The following is an 18441-nucleotide window of genomic DNA, read 5'->3' as shown; positions in this document are numbered from 1 at the left end:
ATGCAGGAGAGAGGAGACGAGAGGACGCAGAGGAGGAGCAGCGTTAAATGCAGGAGAGAGGAGACGAGAGGACGCAGAGGAGGAGCAGTGTTAAAAGCAGGAGAGGAGGCGAGGGGATGCAGAGGAGGAGCAGTGTTAAAAGCAGGAGAGAGGAGACGAGAGGACGCAGAGGAGGAGCAGCGTTAAAAGCAGGAGAGAGGAGACGAGAGGACGCAGAGGAGGAGCAGCGTTAAATGCAGGAGAGAGGAGACGAGAGGACGCAGAGGAGGAGCAGCATTAAAAGCATGAGAGAGGAGACGAGAGGACGCAGAGGAGGAGCAGCGTTAAAAGCAGGAGAGAGGAGACGAGAGGACGCAGAGGAGGAGCAGTGTTAAAAGCAGGAGAGAGGAGACGAGAGGACGCAGAGGGGGAGCAGCGTTAAAAGCATGAGAGAGGAGACGAGAGGACGCAGAGGAGGAGCAGCGTTAAAAGGAGAGAGGAGACGAGAGGATGCAGAGGAGGAACAGCGTTAAAAGCAGGAGAGAGGAGACGAGAGGACGCAGAGGGGGAGCAGCGTTAAATGCAGGAGAGGAGACGAGAGGACGCAGAGGAGGAGCAGCGTTAAAAGCATGAGAGAGGAGACGAGAGGACGCAGAGGAGGAGCAGTGTTAAAAGCAGGAGAGAGGAGACGAGAGGACGCAGAGGAGGAGCAGTGTTAAAAGCAGGAGAGAGGAGACGAGAGGACGCAGAGGAGGAGCAGTGTTAAAAGCAGGAGAGAGGAGACGAGAGGACGCAGAGGAGGAGCAGCGTTAAAAGCAGGAGAGAGGAGACGAGAGGACGCAGAGGAGGAGCAGTGTTAAAAGCAGGAGAGGAGGCGAGGGGATGCAGAGGAGGAGCAGTGTTAAAAGCAGGAGAGAGGAGACGAGAGGACGCAGAGGAGGAGCAGCGTTAAATGCAGGAGAGGAGACGAGAGGACGCAGAGGAGGAGCAGCGTTAAATGCAGGAGAGGAGACGAGAGGACGCAGAGGAGGAGCAGCGTTAAATGCAGGAGAGAGGAGACGAGAGGACGCAGAGGAGGAGCAGTGTTAAAAGCAGGAGAGAGGAGACGAGAGGACGCAGAGGAGGAGCAGTGTTAAAAGCAGGAGAGGAGGCGAGGGGATGCAGAGGAGGAGCAGTGTTAAAAGCAGGAGAGAGGAGACGAGAGGACGCAGAGGAGGAGCAGCGTTAAAAGCAGGAGAGAGGAGACGAGAGGACGCAGAGGAGGAGCAGCGTTAAATGCAGGAGAGAGGAGACGAGAGGACGCAGAGGAGGAGCAGCATTAAAAGCATGAGAGAGGAGACGAGAGGACGCAGAGGAGGAGCAGCGTTAAATGCAGGAGAGGAGACGAGAGGACGCAGAGGAGGAGCAGTGTTAAAAGCAGGAGAGGAGACGAGAGGACGCAGAGGAGGAGCAGCGTTAAATGCAGGAGAGGAGACGAGAGGACGCAGAGGAGGAGCAGTGTTAAAAGCAGGAGAGGAGACGAGAGGACGCAGAGGAGGAGCAGCATTAAAAGCATGAGAGAGGAGACGAGAGGACGCAGAGGAGGAGCAGTGTTAAAAGCAGGAGAGAGGAGACGAGAGGACGCAGAGGAGGAGCAGCGTTAAATGCAGGAGAGGAGACGAGAGGACGCAGAGGAGGAGCAGCGTTAAAAGCAGGAGAGAGGAGACGAGAGGACGCAGAGGGGGAGCAGCGTTAAAAGCAGGAGAGGAGGCGAGGGGATGCAGAGGAGGAGCAGTGTTAAAAGCAGGAGAGAGGAGACGAGAGGACGCAGAGGAGGAGCAGCTTTAAATGCAGGAGAGGAGACGAGAGGACGCAGAGGAGGAGCAGCGTTAAATGCAGGAGAGGAGACGAGAGGACGCAGAGGAGGAGCAGCGTTAAATGCAGGAGAGAGGAGACGAGAGGACGCAGAGGAGGAGCAGCGTTAAAAGCAGGAGAGAGGAGACGAGAGGAACCAGAGGAGGAGCAGTGTTAAAAGCAGGAGAGGAGGCGAGGGGATGCAGAGGAGGAGCAGTGTTAAAAGCAGGAGAGAGGAGACGAGAGGACGCAGAGGAGGAGCAGCGTTAAAAGCAGGAGAGAGGAGACGAGAGGACGCAGAGGAGGAGCAGCGTTAAATGCAGGAGAGAGGAGACGAGAGGACGCAGAGGAGGAGCAGCATTAAAAGCATGAGAGAGGAGACGAGAGGACGCAGAGGAGGAGCAGCGTTAAAAGCAGGAGAGAGGAGACGAGAGGACGCAGAGGAGGAGCAGTGTTAAAAGCAGGAGAGAGGAGACGAGAGGACGCAGAGGGGGAGCAGCGTTAAAAGCATGAGAGAGGAGACGAGAGGACGCAGAGGAGGAGCAGCGTTAAAAGGAGAGAGGAGACGAGAGGATGCAGAGGAGGAACAGCGTTAAAAGCAGGAGAGAGGAGACGAGAGGACGCAGAGGGGGAGCAGCGTTAAATGCAGGAGAGGAGACGAGAGGACGCAGAGGAGGAGCAGTGTTAAAAGCAGGAGAGGAGGCGAGGGGATGCAGAGGAGGAGCAGTGTTAAAAGCAGGAGAGAGGAGACGAGAGGACGCAGAGGAGGAGCAGCGTTAAAAGCAGGAGAGAGGAGACGAGAGGACGCAGAGGAGGAGCAGCGTTAAATGCAGGAGAGAGGAGACGAGAGGACGCAGAGGAGGAGCAGCATTAAAAGCATGAGAGAGGAGACGCAGAGGAGGAGCAGCGTTAAATGCAGGAGAGAGGAGACGAGAGGACGCAGAGGAGGAGCAGTGTTAAAAGCAGGAGAGAGGAGACGAGAGGACGCAGAGGAGGAGCAGCGTTAAAAGCAGGAGAGAGGAGACGAGAGGACGCAGAGGAGGAGCAGCGTTAAAAGCAGGAGAGAGGAGACGAGAGGACGCAGAGGAGGAGCAGCGTTAAATGCAGGAGAGGAGACGAGAGGACGCAGAGGAGCAGCAGCGTTAAATGCAGGAGAGGAGACGAGAGGACGCAGAGGAGGAGCAGCGTTAAATGCAGGAGAGAGGAGACGAGAGGACGCAGAGGAGGAGCAGCGTTAAATGCAGGAGAGAGGAGACGAGAGGACGCAGAGGAGGAGCAGTGTTAAAAGCAGGAGAGGAGGCGAGGGGATGCAGAGGAGGAGCAGTGTTAAAAGCAGGAGAGAGGAGACGAGAGGACGCAGAGGAGGAGCAGCGTTAAAAGCAGGAGAGAGGAGACGAGAGGACGCAGAGGAGGAGCAGCGTTAAATGCAGGAGAGAGGAGACGAGAGGACGCAGAGGAGGAGCAGCATTAAAAGCATGAGAGAGGAGACGAGAGGACGCAGAGGAGGAGCAGCGTTAAAAGCAGGAGAGCGGAGACAAGGGGACGCAGAGGAGGAGCAGCGTTAAAAGTAGGAAAGGAGACGAGGGGACGTAGAGGAGGAGCAGCATTAAAAGCAGGAGAGGAAACGAGAGGACGCAGAGGAGGAGCAGCGTTAAAAGCAGGAGAGAGGAGACGAGGGGACGCAAAGGAGGAGCAGCGTTAAAAGCAGGAGAGGAGGCGAGGGGACGCAGAGGAGGAGCAGTGTTAAAAGCAGGAGAGAGGAGACGAGAGGACGCAGAGGAGGAGCAGCGTTAAATGCAGGAGAGGAGACGAGAGGATGCAGAGGGGGAGCAGCGTTAAAAGCATGAGAGAGGAGACGCAGAGGAGGAGCAGCGTTAAATGCAGGAGAGAAGAGACGAGAGGACGCAGAGGAGGAGCAGCGTTAAATGCAGGAGAGAGGAGACGAGAGGACGCAGAGGAGGAGCAGTGTTAAAAGCAGGAGAGAGGAGACGAGAGGACGCAGAGGAGGAGCAGCGTTAAAAGCAGGAGAGAGGAGACGCAGAGGAGGAGCAGCTTTAAAAGCAGGAGAGGAGACGAGGGGACGTAGAGGAGCAGTGTTAAAAGCAGGAGAGAGGAGACGCAGAGGAGGAGCAGCGTTAAAAGGAGGAGCAGCGTTAAAAGCAGGAGAGGAGACGCAGAGGAGGAGACGCGCTAAAAGCAGGAGAGAGGAGACGCAGAGGAGGAGCAGCGTTAAAAGTAAGGAGATAAGACAAGGGGACGTAGAGGAGCAGCATTAGAAGCAGGAGTGGAGACGAGAGGACGAGCAGCGTTAAAAGCAGGAGAGCGGAGACAAGGGGACGCAGAGGAGGAGCAGCGTTAAAAGTAGGAAAGGAGACGAGGGGACGTAGAGGAGGAGCAGCATTAAAAGCAGGAGAGGAAACGAGAGGACGCAGAGGAGGAGCAGCGTTAAAAGCAGGAGAGAGGAGACGAGGGGACGCAAAGGAGGAGCAGCGTTAAAAGCAGGAGAGGAGGCGAGGGGACGCAGAGGAGGAGCAGTGTTAAAAGCAGGAGAGAGGAGACGAGAGGACGCAGAGGAGGAGCAGCGTTAAATGCAGGAGAGGAGACGAGAGGATGCAGAGGGGGAGCAGCGTTAAAAGCATGAGAGAGGAGACGCAGAGGAGGAGCAGCGTTAAATGCAGGAGAGAGGAGACGAGAGGACGCAGAGGAGGAGCAGTGTTAAAAGCAGGAGAGAGGAGACGAGAGGACGCAGAGGAGGAGCAGCGTTAAATGCAGGAGAGGAGACGAGAGGACGCAGAGGAGGAGCAGTGTTAAAAGCAGGAGAGAGGAGACGAGAGGACGCAGAGGAGGAGCAGCGTTAAATGCAGGAGAGGAGACGAGAGGACGCAGAGGAGCAGCAGCGTTAAATGCAGGAGAGGAGACGAGAGGACGCAGAGGAGGAGCAGCGTTAAATGCAGGAGAGAGGAGACGAGAGGACGCAGAGGAGGAGCAGCGTTAAATGCAGGAGAGAGGAGACGAGAGGACGCAGAGGAGGAGCAGTGTTAAAAGCAGGAGAGGAGGCGAGGGGATGCAGAGGAGGAGCAGTGTTAAAAGCAGGAGAGAGGAGACGAGAGGACGCAGAGGAGGAGCAGCGTTAAAAGCAGGAGAGAGGAGACGAGAGGACGCAGAGGAGGAGCAGCGTTAAATGCAGGAGAGAGGAGACGAGAGGACGCAGAGGAGGAGCAGCATTAAAAGCATGAGAGAGGAGACGAGAGGACGCAGAGGAGGAGCAGCGTTAAAAGCAGGAGAGAGGAGACGAGAGGACGCAGAGGAGGAGCAGTGTTAAAAGCAGGAGAGAGGAGACGAGAGGACGCAGAGGGGGAGCAGCGTTAAAAGCATGAGAGAGGAGACGAGAGGACGCAGAGGAGGAGCAGCGTTAAAAGGAGAGAGGAGACGAGAGGATGCAGAGGAGGAACAGCGTTAAAAGCAGGAGAGAGGAGACGAGAGGACGCAGAGGGGGAGCAGCGTTAAATGCAGGAGAGGAGACGAGAGGACGCAGAGGAGGAGCAGCGTTAAAAGCATGAGAGAGGAGACGAGAGGACGCAGAGGAGGAGCAGTGTTAAAAGCAGGAGAGAGGAGACGAGAGGACGCAGAGGAGGAGCAGTGTTAAAAGCAGGAGAGAGGAGACGAGAGGACGCAGAGGAGGAGCAGTGTTAAAAGCAGGAGAGAGGAGACGAGAGGACGCAGAGGAGGAGCAGCGTTAAAAGCAGGAGAGAGGAGACGAGAGGACGCAGAGGAGGAGCAGTGTTAAAAGCAGGAGAGGAGGCGAGGGGATGCAGAGGAGGAGCAGTGTTAAAAGCAGGAGAGAGGAGACGAGAGGACGCAGAGGAGGAGCAGCGTTAAATGCAGGAGAGGAGACGAGAGGACGCAGAGGAGGAGCAGCGTTAAATGCAGGAGAGGAGACGAGAGGACGCAGAGGAGGAGCAGCGTTAAATGCAGGAGAGAGGAGACGAGAGGACGCAGAGGAGGAGCAGTGTTAAAAGCAGGAGAGAGGAGACGAGAGGACGCAGAGGAGGAGCAGTGTTAAAAGCAGGAGAGGAGGCGAGGGGATGCAGAGGAGGAGCAGTGTTAAAAGCAGGAGAGAGGAGACGAGAGGACGCAGAGGAGGAGCAGCGTTAAAAGCAGGAGAGAGGAGACGAGAGGACGCAGAGGAGGAGCAGCGTTAAATGCAGGAGAGAGGAGACGAGAGGACGCAGAGGAGGAGCAGCATTAAAAGCATGAGAGAGGAGACGAGAGGACGCAGAGGAGGAGCAGCGTTAAATGCAGGAGAGGAGACGAGAGGACGCAGAGGAGGAGCAGTGTTAAAAGCAGGAGAGGAGACGAGAGGACGCAGAGGAGGAGCAGCGTTAAATGCAGGAGAGGAGACGAGAGGACGCAGAGGAGGAGCAGTGTTAAAAGCAGGAGAGGAGACGAGAGGACGCAGAGGAGGAGCAGCATTAAAAGCATGAGAGAGGAGACGAGAGGACGCAGAGGAGGAGCAGTGTTAAAAGCAGGAGAGAGGAGACGAGAGGACGCAGAGGAGGAGCAGCGTTAAATGCAGGAGAGGAGACGAGAGGACGCAGAGGAGGAGCAGCGTTAAAAGCAGGAGAGAGGAGACGAGAGGACGCAGAGGGGGAGCAGCGTTAAAAGCAGGAGAGGAGGCGAGGGGATGCAGAGGAGGAGCAGCGTTAAAAGCAGGAGAGAGGAGACGAGAGGACGCAGAGGAGGAGCAGCGTTAAATGCAGGAGAGGAGACGAGAGGACGCAGAGGAGGAGCAGCGTTAAATGCAGGAGAGGAGACGAGAGGACGCAGAGGAGGAGCAGCGTTAAATGCAGGAGAGAGGAGACGAGAGGACGCAGAGGAGGAGCAGCGTTAAAAGCAGGAGAGAGGAGACGAGAGGAACCAGAGGAGGAGCAGTGTTAAAAGCAGGAGAGGAGGCGAGGGGATGCAGAGGAGGAGCAGTGTTAAAAGCAGGAGAGAGGAGACGAGAGGACGCAGAGGAGGAGCAGCGTTAAAAGCAGGAGAGAGGAGACGAGAGGACGCAGAGGAGGAGCAGCGTTAAATGCAGGAGAGAGGAGACGAGAGGACGCAGAGGAGGAGCAGCATTAAAAGCATGAGAGAGGAGACGAGAGGACGCAGAGGAGGAGCAGCGTTAAAAGCAGGAGAGAGGAGACGAGAGGACGCAGAGGAGGAGCAGTGTTAAAAGCAGGAGAGAGGAGACGAGAGGACGCAGAGGGGGAGCAGCGTTAAAAGCATGAGAGAGGAGACGAGAGGACGCAGAGGAGGAGCAGCGTTAAAAGGAGAGAGGAGACGAGAGGATGCAGAGGAGGAACAGCGTTAAAAGCAGGAGAGAGGAGACGAGAGGACGCAGAGGGGGAGCAGCGTTAAATGCAGGAGAGGAGACGAGAGGACGCAGAGGAGGAGCAGTGTTAAAAGCAGGAGAGGAGGCGAGGGGATGCAGAGGAGGAGCAGTGTTAAAAGCAGGAGAGAGGAGACGAGAGGACGCAGAGGAGGAGCAGCGTTAAAAGCAGGAGAGAGGAGACGAGAGGACGCAGAGGAGGAGCAGCGTTAAATGCAGGAGAGAGGAGACGAGAGGACGCAGAGGAGGAGCAGCATTAAAAGCATGAGAGAGGAGACGAGAGGACGCAGAGGAGGAGCAGCGTTAAAAGCAGGAGAGAGGAGACGAGAGGACGCAGAGGAGGAGCAGTGTTAAAAGCAGGAGAGAGGAGACGAGAGGACGCAGAGGGGGAGCAGCGTTAAAAGCATGAGAGAGGAGACGAGAGGACGCAGAGGAGGAGCAGCGTTAAAAGGAGAGAGGAGACGAGAGGATGCAGAGGAGGAACAGCGTTAAAAGCAGGAGAGAGGAGACGAGAGGACGCAGAGGGGGAGCAGCGTTAAATGCAGGAGAGGAGACGAGAGGACGCAGAGGAGGAGCAGCGTTAAATGCAGGAGAGAGGAGACGAGAGGACGCAGAGGAGGAGCAGCGTTAAAAGCATGAGAGAGGAGACGAGAGGACGCAGAGGAGGAGCAGTGTTAAAAGCAGGAGAGAGGAGACGAGAGGACGCAGAGGAGGAGCAGTGTTAAAAGCAGGAGAGAGGAGACGAGAGGACGCAGAGGAGGAGCAGCGTTAAAAGCATGAGAGAGGAGACGAGAGGACGCAGAGGAGGAGCAGTGTTAAAAGCAGGAGAGAGGAGACGAGAGGACGCAGAGGAGGAGCAGTGTTAAAAGCAGGAGAGAGGAGACGAGAGGACGCAGAGGAGGAGCAGTGTTAAAAGCAGGAGAGAGGAGACGAGAGGACGCAGAGGAGGAGCAGCGTTAAAAGCAGGAGAGAGGAGACGAGAGGACGCAGAGGAGGAGCAGTGTTAAAAGCAGGAGAGGAGGCGAGGGGATGCAGAGGAGGAGCAGTGTTAAAAGCAGGAGAGAGGAGACGAGAGGACGCAGAGGAGGAGCAGCGTTAAATGCAGGAGAGGAGACGAGAGGACGCAGAGGAGGAGCAGCGTTAAATGCAGGAGAGGAGACGAGAGGACGCAGAGGAGGAGCAGCGTTAAATGCAGGAGAGAGGAGACGAGAGGACGCAGAGGAGGAGCAGCGTTAAAAGCAGGAGAGAGGAGACGAGAGGACGCAGAGGAGGAGCAGTGTTAAAAGCAGGAGAGGAGGCGAGGGGATGCAGAGGAGGAGCAGTGTTAAAAGCAGGAGAGAGGAGACGAGAGGACGCAGAGGAGGAGCAGCGTTAAAAGCAGGAGAGGAGACGAGAGGACGCAGAGGAGGAGCAGCGTTAAATGCAGGAGAGAGGAGACGAGAGGACGCAGAGGAGGAGCAGCATTAAAAGCATGAGAGAGGAGACGAGAGGACGCAGAGGAGGAGCAGCGTTAAATGCAGGAGAGGAGACGAGAGGACGCAGAGGAGGAGCAGTGTTAAAAGCAGGAGAGGAGACGAGAGGACGCAGAGGAGGAGCAGCGTTAAATGCAGGAGAGGAGACGAGAGGACGCAGAGGAGGAGCAGTGTTAAAAGCAGGAGAGGAGACGAGAGGACGCAGAGGAGGAGCAGCATTAAAAGCATGAGAGAGGAGACGAGAGGACGCAGAGGAGGAGCAGTGTTAAAAGCAGGAGAGAGGAGACGAGAGGACGCAGAGGAGGAGCAGCGTTAAATGCAGGAGAGGAGACGAGAGGACGCAGAGGAGGAGCAGCGTTAAAAGCAGGAGAGAGGAGACGAGAGGACGCAGAGGGGGAGCAGCGTTAAAAGCAGGAGAGGAGGCGAGGGGATGCAGAGGAGGAGCAGTGTTAAAAGCAGGAGAGAGGAGACGAGAGGACGCAGAGGAGGAGCAGCGTTAAAAGGAGAGAGGAGACGAGAGGATGCAGAGGAGGAACAGCGTTAAATGCAGGAGAGGAGACGAGAGGACGCAGAGGAGGAGCAGCGTTAAATGCAGGAGAGGAGACGAGAGGACGCAGAGGAGGAGCAGCGTTAAATGCAGGAGAGAGGAGACGAGAGGACGCAGAGGAGGAGCAGCGTTAAAAGCAGGAGAGAGGAGACGAGAGGACGCAGAGGAAGAGCAGCGTTAAATGCAGGAGAGGAGACGAGAGGACGCAGAGGAGGAGCAGCGTTAAATGCAGGAGAGGAGACGAGAGGACGCAGAGGAGGAGCAGCATTAAAAGCATGAGAGAGGAGACGAGAGGACGCAGAGGAGGAGCAGTGTTAAAAGCAGGAGAGAGGAGACGAGAGGACGCAGAGGAGGAGCAGCGTTAAATGCAGGAGAGGAGACGAGAGGACGCAGAGGAGGAGCAGCGTTAAAAGCAGGAGAGAGGAGACGAGAGGACGCAGAGGGGGAGCAGCGTTAAAAGCAGGAGAGGAGGCGAGGGGATGCAGAGGAGGAGCAGTGTTAAAAGCAGGAGAGAGGAGACGAGAGGACGCAGAGGAGGAGCAGCGTTAAATGCAGGAGAGGAGACGAGAGGACGCAGAGGAGGAGCAGCGTTAAATGCAGGAGAGGAGACGAGAGGACGCAGAGGAGGAGCAGCGTTAAATGCAGGAGAGAGGAGACGAGAGGACGCAGAGGAGGAGCAGCGTTAAAAGCAGGAGAGAGGAGACGAGAGGACGCAGAGGAGGAGCAGTGTTAAAAGCAGGAGAGGAGGCGAGGGGATGCAGAGGAGGAGCAGTGTTAAAAGCAGGAGAGAGGAGACGAGAGGACGCAGAGGAGGAGCAGCGTTAAAAGCAGGAGAGAGGAGACGAGAGGACGCAGAGGAGGAGCAGCATTAAATGCAGGAGAGAGGAGACGAGAGGACGCAGAGGAGGAGCAGCGTTAAAAGCAGGAGAGAGGAGACGAGAGGACGCAGAGGAGGAGCAGCGTTAAAAGCATGAGAGAGGAGACGAGAGGACGCAGAGGAGGAGCAGCGTTAAATGCAGGAGAGAGGAGACGAGAGGACGCAGAGGAGGAGCAGCATTAAAAGCATGAGAGAGGAGACGAGAGGACGCAGAGGAGGAGCAGCGTTAAAAGCAGGAGAGAGGAGACGAGAGGACGCAGAGGAGGAGCAGTGTTAAAAGCAGGAGAGAGGAGACGAGAGGACGCAGAGGGGGAGCAGCGTTAAAAGCATGAGAGAGGAGACGAGAGGACGCAGAGGAGGAGCAGTGTTAAAAGCAGGAGAGAGGAGACGAGAGGACGCAGAGGAGGAGCAGCGTTAAAAGCAGGAGAGAGGAGACGAGAGGACACAGAGGAGGAGCAGCGTTAAAAGCAGGAGAGAGGAGACGCAGAGGAGGAGCAGCTTTAAAAGCAGGAGAGGAGACGAGGGGACGTAGAGGAGCAGTGTTAAAAGCAGGAGAGAGGAGACGAGAGGACGCAGAGGAGGAGCAGTGTTAAAAGCAGGAGAGGAGACGAGAGGACGCAGAGGAGGAGCAGCGTTAAAAGCATGAGAGAGGAGACGAGAGGACGCAGAGGAGGAGCAGCGTTAAAAGCAGGAGAGAGGAGACGAGAGGACGCAGAGGAGGAGCAGCGTTAAAAGCAGGAGAGAGGAGACGAGAGGACGCAGAGGAGGAGCAGCGTTAAAAGCAGGAGAGAGGAGACGAGAGGACGCAGAGGAGGAGCAGCGTTAAAAGCAGGAGAGAGGAGACGAGAGGACGCAGAGGAGGAGCAGCGTTAAAAGCAGGAGAGAGGAGACGAGAGGACGCAGAGGAGGAGCAGCGTTAAAAGCAGGAGAGAGGAGACGAGGGGACGCAGAGGAGGAGCAGCGTTAAAAGCAGGAGAGAGGAGACGAGAGGACGCAGAGGAGGAGCAGCGTTAAAAGCATGAGAGAGGAGACGAGAGGACGCAGAGGAGGAGCAGCGTTAAAAGCAGGAGAGAGGAGACGAGAGGACGCAGAAGAAGAGGAGTGTTCAAAGGAGAGTATAGAGTCCAGGAGAATACAAGGGGAGTCAGGTTAAAGAGGCACTATACAATACATTACAGGAGCAAACTAGACAATTGAGAAAAGAGATGCTGCGTTTCAGCTAGTGTTCTCTGTCGTTCTTCGCTTTAAAAGGGGCACGATACCGTCATAGCAAACAGAAGGAATGAGTGAGGTGAGGAGTCCCAGCATGAGCCCCTTCACAGGCAGCCGGCACGATGACCCAAGTCATACCTTATGCAGCTGATTCCTGCTGTTCTCCTTCAGCGCCACCATGTCCTTTGTCATCTTACTCTGAAGACGCTGCCGGAGCTCAGTCAGCTTCTCAAGAAGATTGGCTACCTCCTTAGATGCCAGTGCCTGCCTCGCCCGGTCCTGCCAGGTGATGGCCCTCTCAGTCAGACACTGCAGAGCTTCTCCTTCAGGTAGCCTTACTGGCAGCTTCTGCAGGGCAACGAGGAGCGACAAGATAGTCTCAAGGCGTGGCCGCCGTGAACGCATACACAGCGGGCATAAGAACTTGGAGTCCCACTCCCACCAGGCGAGGGAGTGCTTCTGGCTAGTCAACTTTGGGCACAGAACACAAGTGCCATGAAACCAGTCCTTGCAAAGGTCGCACTGCAGCATGAGGTCTGTAGGCGGCAGCCCGCACACGCAGTAATCCACCTGCTCTGTAGAAACATGGGCATTGCCAGCCTTGCACAAGTTCTTCTTCTGCAGTTCTAGGATGCCCTCCTTCTCCTTCTGCTCTCCTTCTTTGAACGCCAAAATCTGACAAGAGAAAACACAATTAGACCAGCAGCACAACCTACTTGGGAAGCATGCAAACAAAGAATGTTAAATGAAGAACAGGCCAACTAGAACTTTAACCACTTGGGTGCTAAGGCTATCTCGCAATTTACTGTATATTTCCATTGAAATGAATGGGCACTCCATGACGAATTACCCTTGTCATTAGCATCCAAGTATGCTCAACAAAACTTCTACTTTATGGTGTGTAACTGAGGATACAACTGAAGGGACAAGTGAACATATACGATAAGAGCATCCTGCCAACACGAGCTTAAACCAAACCTGCCATCTATTAAGAACACTCCGTGCCAATATCTGTTCACATTAATCTGGAAAACACACTGGACACCTGCTTAAAGACGCTTATCAGTAGAGCACAGCCCAGACCAAGACCAGTTGGACGACCCAACACAGGTCTGCTTCCAGGAATCGAAACACATTGAGAGGCCCAACTCATTCAAGCTTGCCCTAAAGAAAGCACGTCATTCACCCTAAAGCCACACCTGCAAACCCCCAGTGCTGTAACTCAGCCACGTAAAAGTCAGCTCATGTCACCCTTCCCAACCACACTGTACATCGGCTGCCTTGAAGACAATCAACTCAAAGCCTGTATTTTCTACTGACTACTTTAAAACACAGATTACTCATTCCTCGCAAAGCGCTTTGGGCATCACAGACGATATCTTGTGATTAAATCAAGTGTATGTAAATCTGCAAACAGTGGCACAGAGCCTCTGGCCGGAGAGTCCAACTCCTCTATTAGCCGTTAAGAAGATGGAAGATCATTGTTTGGCAGAACTGTTCGAACATTTCCCTGCCTACTCTCGATGACCTAGGTGCTCGTTCCAGATAATCAAATAAGGGTCCGTCGTGAAGCCAAAACGGTAGCAAATACCTTTACCTTATAAAAGTCTATTGAACTTCATACTAACAGTAGCTCATGTCAACCTCTAGTTAGGAAACATCAATGCAAGCGGACCAACTCTTCTGTGAATTGAGACTGCCAAATACAAGAACCAATCAAGGATTATGAACAATCTAGCACAGTGAGCAAACTAAAGAGGCTATCAATTGCCACCCTGCCGTAGAGACAACACATGGGGTTATATTCCAGAGTTAGGCACATGTAGCGAGGCAGCTTATTCCTTACATTGTCCTAGAAAACAACATTTACTTTTTGCACCCATTTGCATGCACAATATAAGATTAGTTTCTCTGAAACTACGGTGTTTACACAACCAGCTTTGCACAACATTATCACGATGCCTTGAACATCATATACTAGGCCTCTCTTCGCGCTAAGTACGAAAGTCGTCCTATCTTCATGCACGTGGCGACAGCGCTATCCACATATTCATAACATAACTAATCTAGCGCGCACAGTGAGAAGGCTGCTTTTATTATAAATTGTTATCCCGATAGATTGGTACAGGAGGCACTTCTCCAGACACTGAAGGTCCGTGCATACTGAGAAATCAACACGCACTGATATTCCGTGAGGGGTGTCCAACTCGAGCCCAAGACAGGTCCTTCACTCTATCCGATCAGGTAATGAGGGTGAATCGTTCCTAGGTACGCTTAGTGTACGGTCCGCATCGTAGGAGTATGTAAGATTACCTGTAGGAAGCGGGCTCTGTATATACTATACCAAAGTGAGGTGTAGTGAGCACAGAGTCCAGTGGAACCCCAAAGGTGGGCAGAGGTAAAGTTGGATAGAACCTTACTGTAGGAAGGTAGATCCCTGACTATGGTTGCCCCCAACTTTTTGCCTGGTGTTTTGCTGGTTTTCTGACTTAGTTGACCTGGGGCCCTGCTATTCAGGACCCCAGGCCTACTGCTCTCTCTGTAAAATGGATTCCATGTACCCTAGGTACATATCTAATTGGATACCGAGTCACCTTATCAGTCCCTGTACAGTGTACCTTAGGTACCCAGGGCATAGGTGTACCCAGGGCCTACCAGGGGCTGCAGCATGTATTATGCCACCCCTGGCTGGCCATCCAGATCTGACACAACTGGCTGCACGACAGCTGGGGCAAGGTGGTGTACTCACCCTTTGCTTTAGATATAGTATACCTATATCTAACCCTAAAATGGACACACAGATCTCCTATCAGTCACTCCTATGGCAGGCCTTAACAATCCTGAAGGCAGAGTGCTTGGAATCGTGTGAGATGGAGCTCTGGCATGAGCTGAGCCTGTCTGCGGCTTTCGGGATCTATCCCTTAGCCGTTTCCATGATATCGCATACCATATACTCTTAAGTGCATTATAATCCTCGCGGTTATGTGCCAACTCTGGTATCGCTTTATCAAAACATGTCGAGTAAGGTGTCATACGAATTGGAATACTAACCCCTCGCCAATTCTAGCGACGGGGTTAGCATTCCACCCTTCTAGAGGGACACAACATGTATGTAACCTGTAACCCCGGTTAGAGTTAGACAGAGCCTTAGCTCCACAAAATGGTTGCTGCCACCGAGACACAAGTCTGCCCTCCTGCTGCTGGGAGTCCTCCCAGCCCAGGAGGCAAGGACAAAGGGTTTCCTGCCAGGGGCGGTGCCAGCACCGTCCCAGACAGGATTTTGTGTATCCTAGGTAGGCAGGGCTTTAGAGGAAGGTGACTGCAAGTGGCACCCCGGTGCTCACTGTGCATAGGCCGGCTGAAACCAGTTCCAGGGGCACTCCAGCCCCTGGCCTGGGGAAAGCCCGCCAAATGAGAGGGGTGTAACCACCCCCCTCCTAGTCCCACCCATAGGGCAGGACTTAGTCGCGTGCCAGCCCCTTTTTGCAGGATAAAGGTAGGAACTGGTCCCCTTCCAAATCAGATCATCTTTGAATCCTGAAACTACTTTCCACGAAAGGAACTCAAGACTTCTTCCCAAGATTCTCCCTTGTGACTAAGGAGTAGTCACCCTGCAGCAGCAGGCACCAACCAAGCATCGCGGTTTGTTGCCAGTCTCTCCTTCGGATCAAGACTGCTCCAGCACGACGAGAACCGGCTTCCCTGGCACCTCTGACCTCAACCTACATCATCAGCCCAGCTGTGATCCGTGGGTGTGACGAGACCTCGAGGGACCGGCCATCTTCAGAACTGCACGACGCTTGTCCAGCACGACCACCGAGTGACCCTCGACCGAGTGCTTTGGGGTAAGAGAAGCCCCGACCCTGAGCAGCTCCAGCACCGAAGTTCAGCCCCCCTGCATCCACGAGATCTGCGTGGGGCCCTTCTGCTCTTTGCTGCCAACCGCGTTGTCCAGGTCGCTTGCCCGTTGGCTAGTGGCCCCCTCACGACGCTCCACGACGACAAACACTGCTGGTCTGGTTGCTCCAGACTAGCCCTTGCTCCCCTCCAAAAGAGGAGCACCCTGGACCCTCCTGGTCCACTCAAGACGCCATTTTAGGTCCACCGCGTGGGCCTTGCATTTGCCAAGACTTGTTGCCCAATCCTGGGTCCAGCGACGTCGACAGCAAGAACCTTCGTGGGACAGCTCGCACCTCCATCCTGGTCGCCGACAACGCCTCCTGGTCCGAGAGACTGCAGAGCCCAGCAGCGCCCACTCACCTGGCTGAGGTGACTTCGTCCGGTGCCATCCTGGTGCCCACTCAAATCACTGGCTAGTGATTCAGAACTTGGTCCCCTCTGCTTACAGGTTTCTTCTTCCCTGATCCAGGCTGGGATCACTCCGAACTTTCTTCACTGGCCGCCTGCCAGCAACTCTTTCTTCAGGCTCCTGGATCTTCAACGAGGGTTTCCGACGCAACTTCAACCCTATGCAGCCGCAGCCCCTGGGCTAGGTAACGAATAGTTTTCTTACCTGTCGGTGTAGTTTTGCAGCTTGAAGATCTTTCTGGATTCACTATGCTGTGCATTATTCTGCGGTCTTGTGGTTGGGTCCGGATTCGTAGTCTTTTCTTTCTTTTTTTTTCTTAGCCCAGGTGGGCGTCGGCGTCACACCCCCTTGGGTGTATTTCCGGTGACGTCGGCATGCTTCCTGCGGAAGCTCCCACTCTTGGGCGCCATCTTCGGGTTCTTTTTTTCCGTGTTTCTTTCGTTTCCGAAGTAATGGCAATGTTGTAATTAGTTGGTATTTTACCGCTTTGTACTTTTTAAATATCCTTTCTTTTGTTAACCACCTCTTCTCTCTCCAGCCTCATCTTTCTGGCGGAGGTGGGTGGGTTCGCTAGTGAATCCAGAAAGATCTTCAAGCTGCAAAACTACACCGACAGGTAAGAAAACTATTCGTTTTGCAGCGTGAATCTTTCTGGATTCACTATGCTGTGCATAGATTTTGTAGCGGTTTCTCATTTCTGTGGCGGTTGGGTGGAAGATGAGCGTTGGGTATTGAATATGTGCTGTAGCACCTTCTGTTCAACTTGAGCTTCCTTGTTCATCTGTATGTCCACACAGTAGTGCTTCGTGAACGTGTGCACCGAAGCCCATGTTGCCGCCAGGCATATGTCTTGTATGGGTGTGTTAGCCAGGAAGGCTATTGTAGCGCCCTTTTTCCTAGTGGAGTGGGCACGTGTCCCCTCTGCTAGCTCTTGTCCTGCCCGCTTGTGGCAGAGTTGGATTGTCTGTGCGATCCATCGTGCAATGGTCTTTTTGGTTACTGCTTTTCCCATGTAACTGTTGGCGAATGACACAAAGAACTGTTTTGTCTTCCTGTGTCCCTTCGTCCTTTCGATGTAGTGCATGACTGCCCTTCTGGCGTGCAGGGTGTGCAGAGCTCGCTCTGCCGCAGTTGTTGGTTTTTGGAAAAAACTCGGTATCTGTATAGACTGGTTCATGTGAAATTTAGATACCACCTTCGGCATGAAGTTTGGGTCAGTCCTCATCACAACCCTGTCATTGTGTATTTGTATGTAGGGTTCTTGCAGCGTCAGAGCCTGAAGCTCGCTTACTCTGCGTAGGGACGTTATTGCAACCAGGAAAGCTGTTTTCATAGTTAGCATCTTTAAGGACGCCTTGTGGAGCGGTTCAAAGGGCTCTTTCATGAGTTCCGTTAGGATTATGTTCAAGTTCCATGCCGGTGGCGGCACCCGCTTGGGCGGTGCGATCCTTTTCGCCCATTCTAGGAATCTCTTCACCACCTGTGACGTGAAGAAACTCCTGCAAGTTTCACCCCTTGTGTAGGCGACTATCGCTGCTAAGTGAACCCTCAAGGAGGATGAGCTAAGGTTCTTCTCTAGCAAGTGCGTCAGGTACTTTAGCACTGTGGAATCCTTCTTCATTTTATTGTGAAGTCTTTCTTGTCTACACCATATTGTGAACCTCTTCCATTTTGCCACATAGCACTTCCGAGTGCTAGGCCTTCTTGCCTCCCGCAGGACCTTCAGTGTACTTTCTGGCAATCTTAAATGTGCGAACTCTATGTCCTCAGGAGCCACGCTACTAGGCTCATGCTCTCTGGCTCTGGGTGTAGCACCTCTCCGTTCTGCATGGAGAGTAAGTCTTTTCGCCTGCTGAATCTGTGGTGTGCACACTGTGTCATCTCCATGATCTGCGAGTACCATGTCTGCCTCGCCCACTGTGGTGCGACCAGTATCAGTGTCATGTTGCTCGCTCTGCACTTGCTCAGTACTCTGTGCATCAGTGGTATCGGGGGAAAGGCGTAGGCAAATGTCCTTGACCAATCTATCCATAGGGCATTCCCTAGTGACCCTTCCTCGGGCTGCCTGGATGCGAAGTTTCGGCATTTTGCATTCTGGCGTGTGGCAAACAGGTCCACCGATGGAGTTCCCCATCTGTCGAAAAGGCGCCTTGTCTCCTGAGCATTGAGCTCCCACTCGTGGGATGCCGATGTCTGCCTGCTGAGCCAATCTGCTTGTATGTTGTCCTTCCCTGGCAGGTGTATGGCCAGCAGGTCTATCTTGAGAGGGATGGCCCATCTCCATATCTCCTGCGCTAGCGTTGAAAGCGGGGCCGACTGGGTGCCCCCCTGCTTGTTGATGTAGAACATCGCAGTGGTGTTGTCTGTTTGTATCAACACCTTGTGCTTGTACAGTCTTGTTTGGAAGGCTTTCAGTGCAAGGAAGATCGTCTTCAATTCTAAGTAATTGATGTGCTTTGTGGCCTCCGGTGTCCACAGTCCTCTCACCTTGAGCTCCTCCTTGTGAGCGCCCCATCCCTTCAGGGATGCGTCTGTGGTGATGGTCACTGTTGGCGTTGGGGGCGTTAGAGGCTTTCCCTTTGCTATGTTCTCCATGGTCCACCATGTCATCTCCTTCTGCACTGCGTGCGTTACAACCACTAGATCCTCCCAACTGCCTGTAGCTTGTGACCATTGCTCCTGTAGCCATTCTTGAATGGGTCTCATGTGGAGTCGTACATTCGGTACCAGGTGGATGCATGATGCCATCATCCCCATGATCTTGCTCGCAGTCCTCACTGTCCGAGCTTGTCCCTTCCGGTAGAGGCGAGTTTCCTTCACCAGCGCCCTCGCCCTCTT

At 54.1% G+C, this 18441-nt stretch overlaps 1 protein-coding gene across 4 annotated transcripts in view; it reads right to left on the bottom strand.

Moving 5' to 3' along the window:
- The window catches only part of KDM5C (lysine demethylase 5C), a 392248-nt gene that overhangs the window by 61955 nt on the left and 311852 nt on the right, over positions 1-18441 (bottom strand). For all 4 annotated transcript variants that reach the window (XM_078664512.1, XM_078664511.1, XM_078664513.1 and 1 more), the window contains one exon: positions 11433-11969. In XM_078664512.1, coding sequence (XP_078520638.1) covers positions 11433-11969 — 537 coding nt within the window. The remainder of the gene's footprint in view (positions 1-11432; positions 11970-18441) is intronic.

Source organism: Lissotriton helveticus, chromosome 10 (genome assembly GCF_964261635.1).
Source record: "Lissotriton helveticus chromosome 10, aLisHel1.1, whole genome shotgun sequence".
Taxonomy (NCBI): Eukaryota; Metazoa; Chordata; class Amphibia; order Caudata; family Salamandridae; genus Lissotriton; species Lissotriton helveticus.
This window is presented reverse-complemented; position numbering and strand designations above follow the sequence as displayed.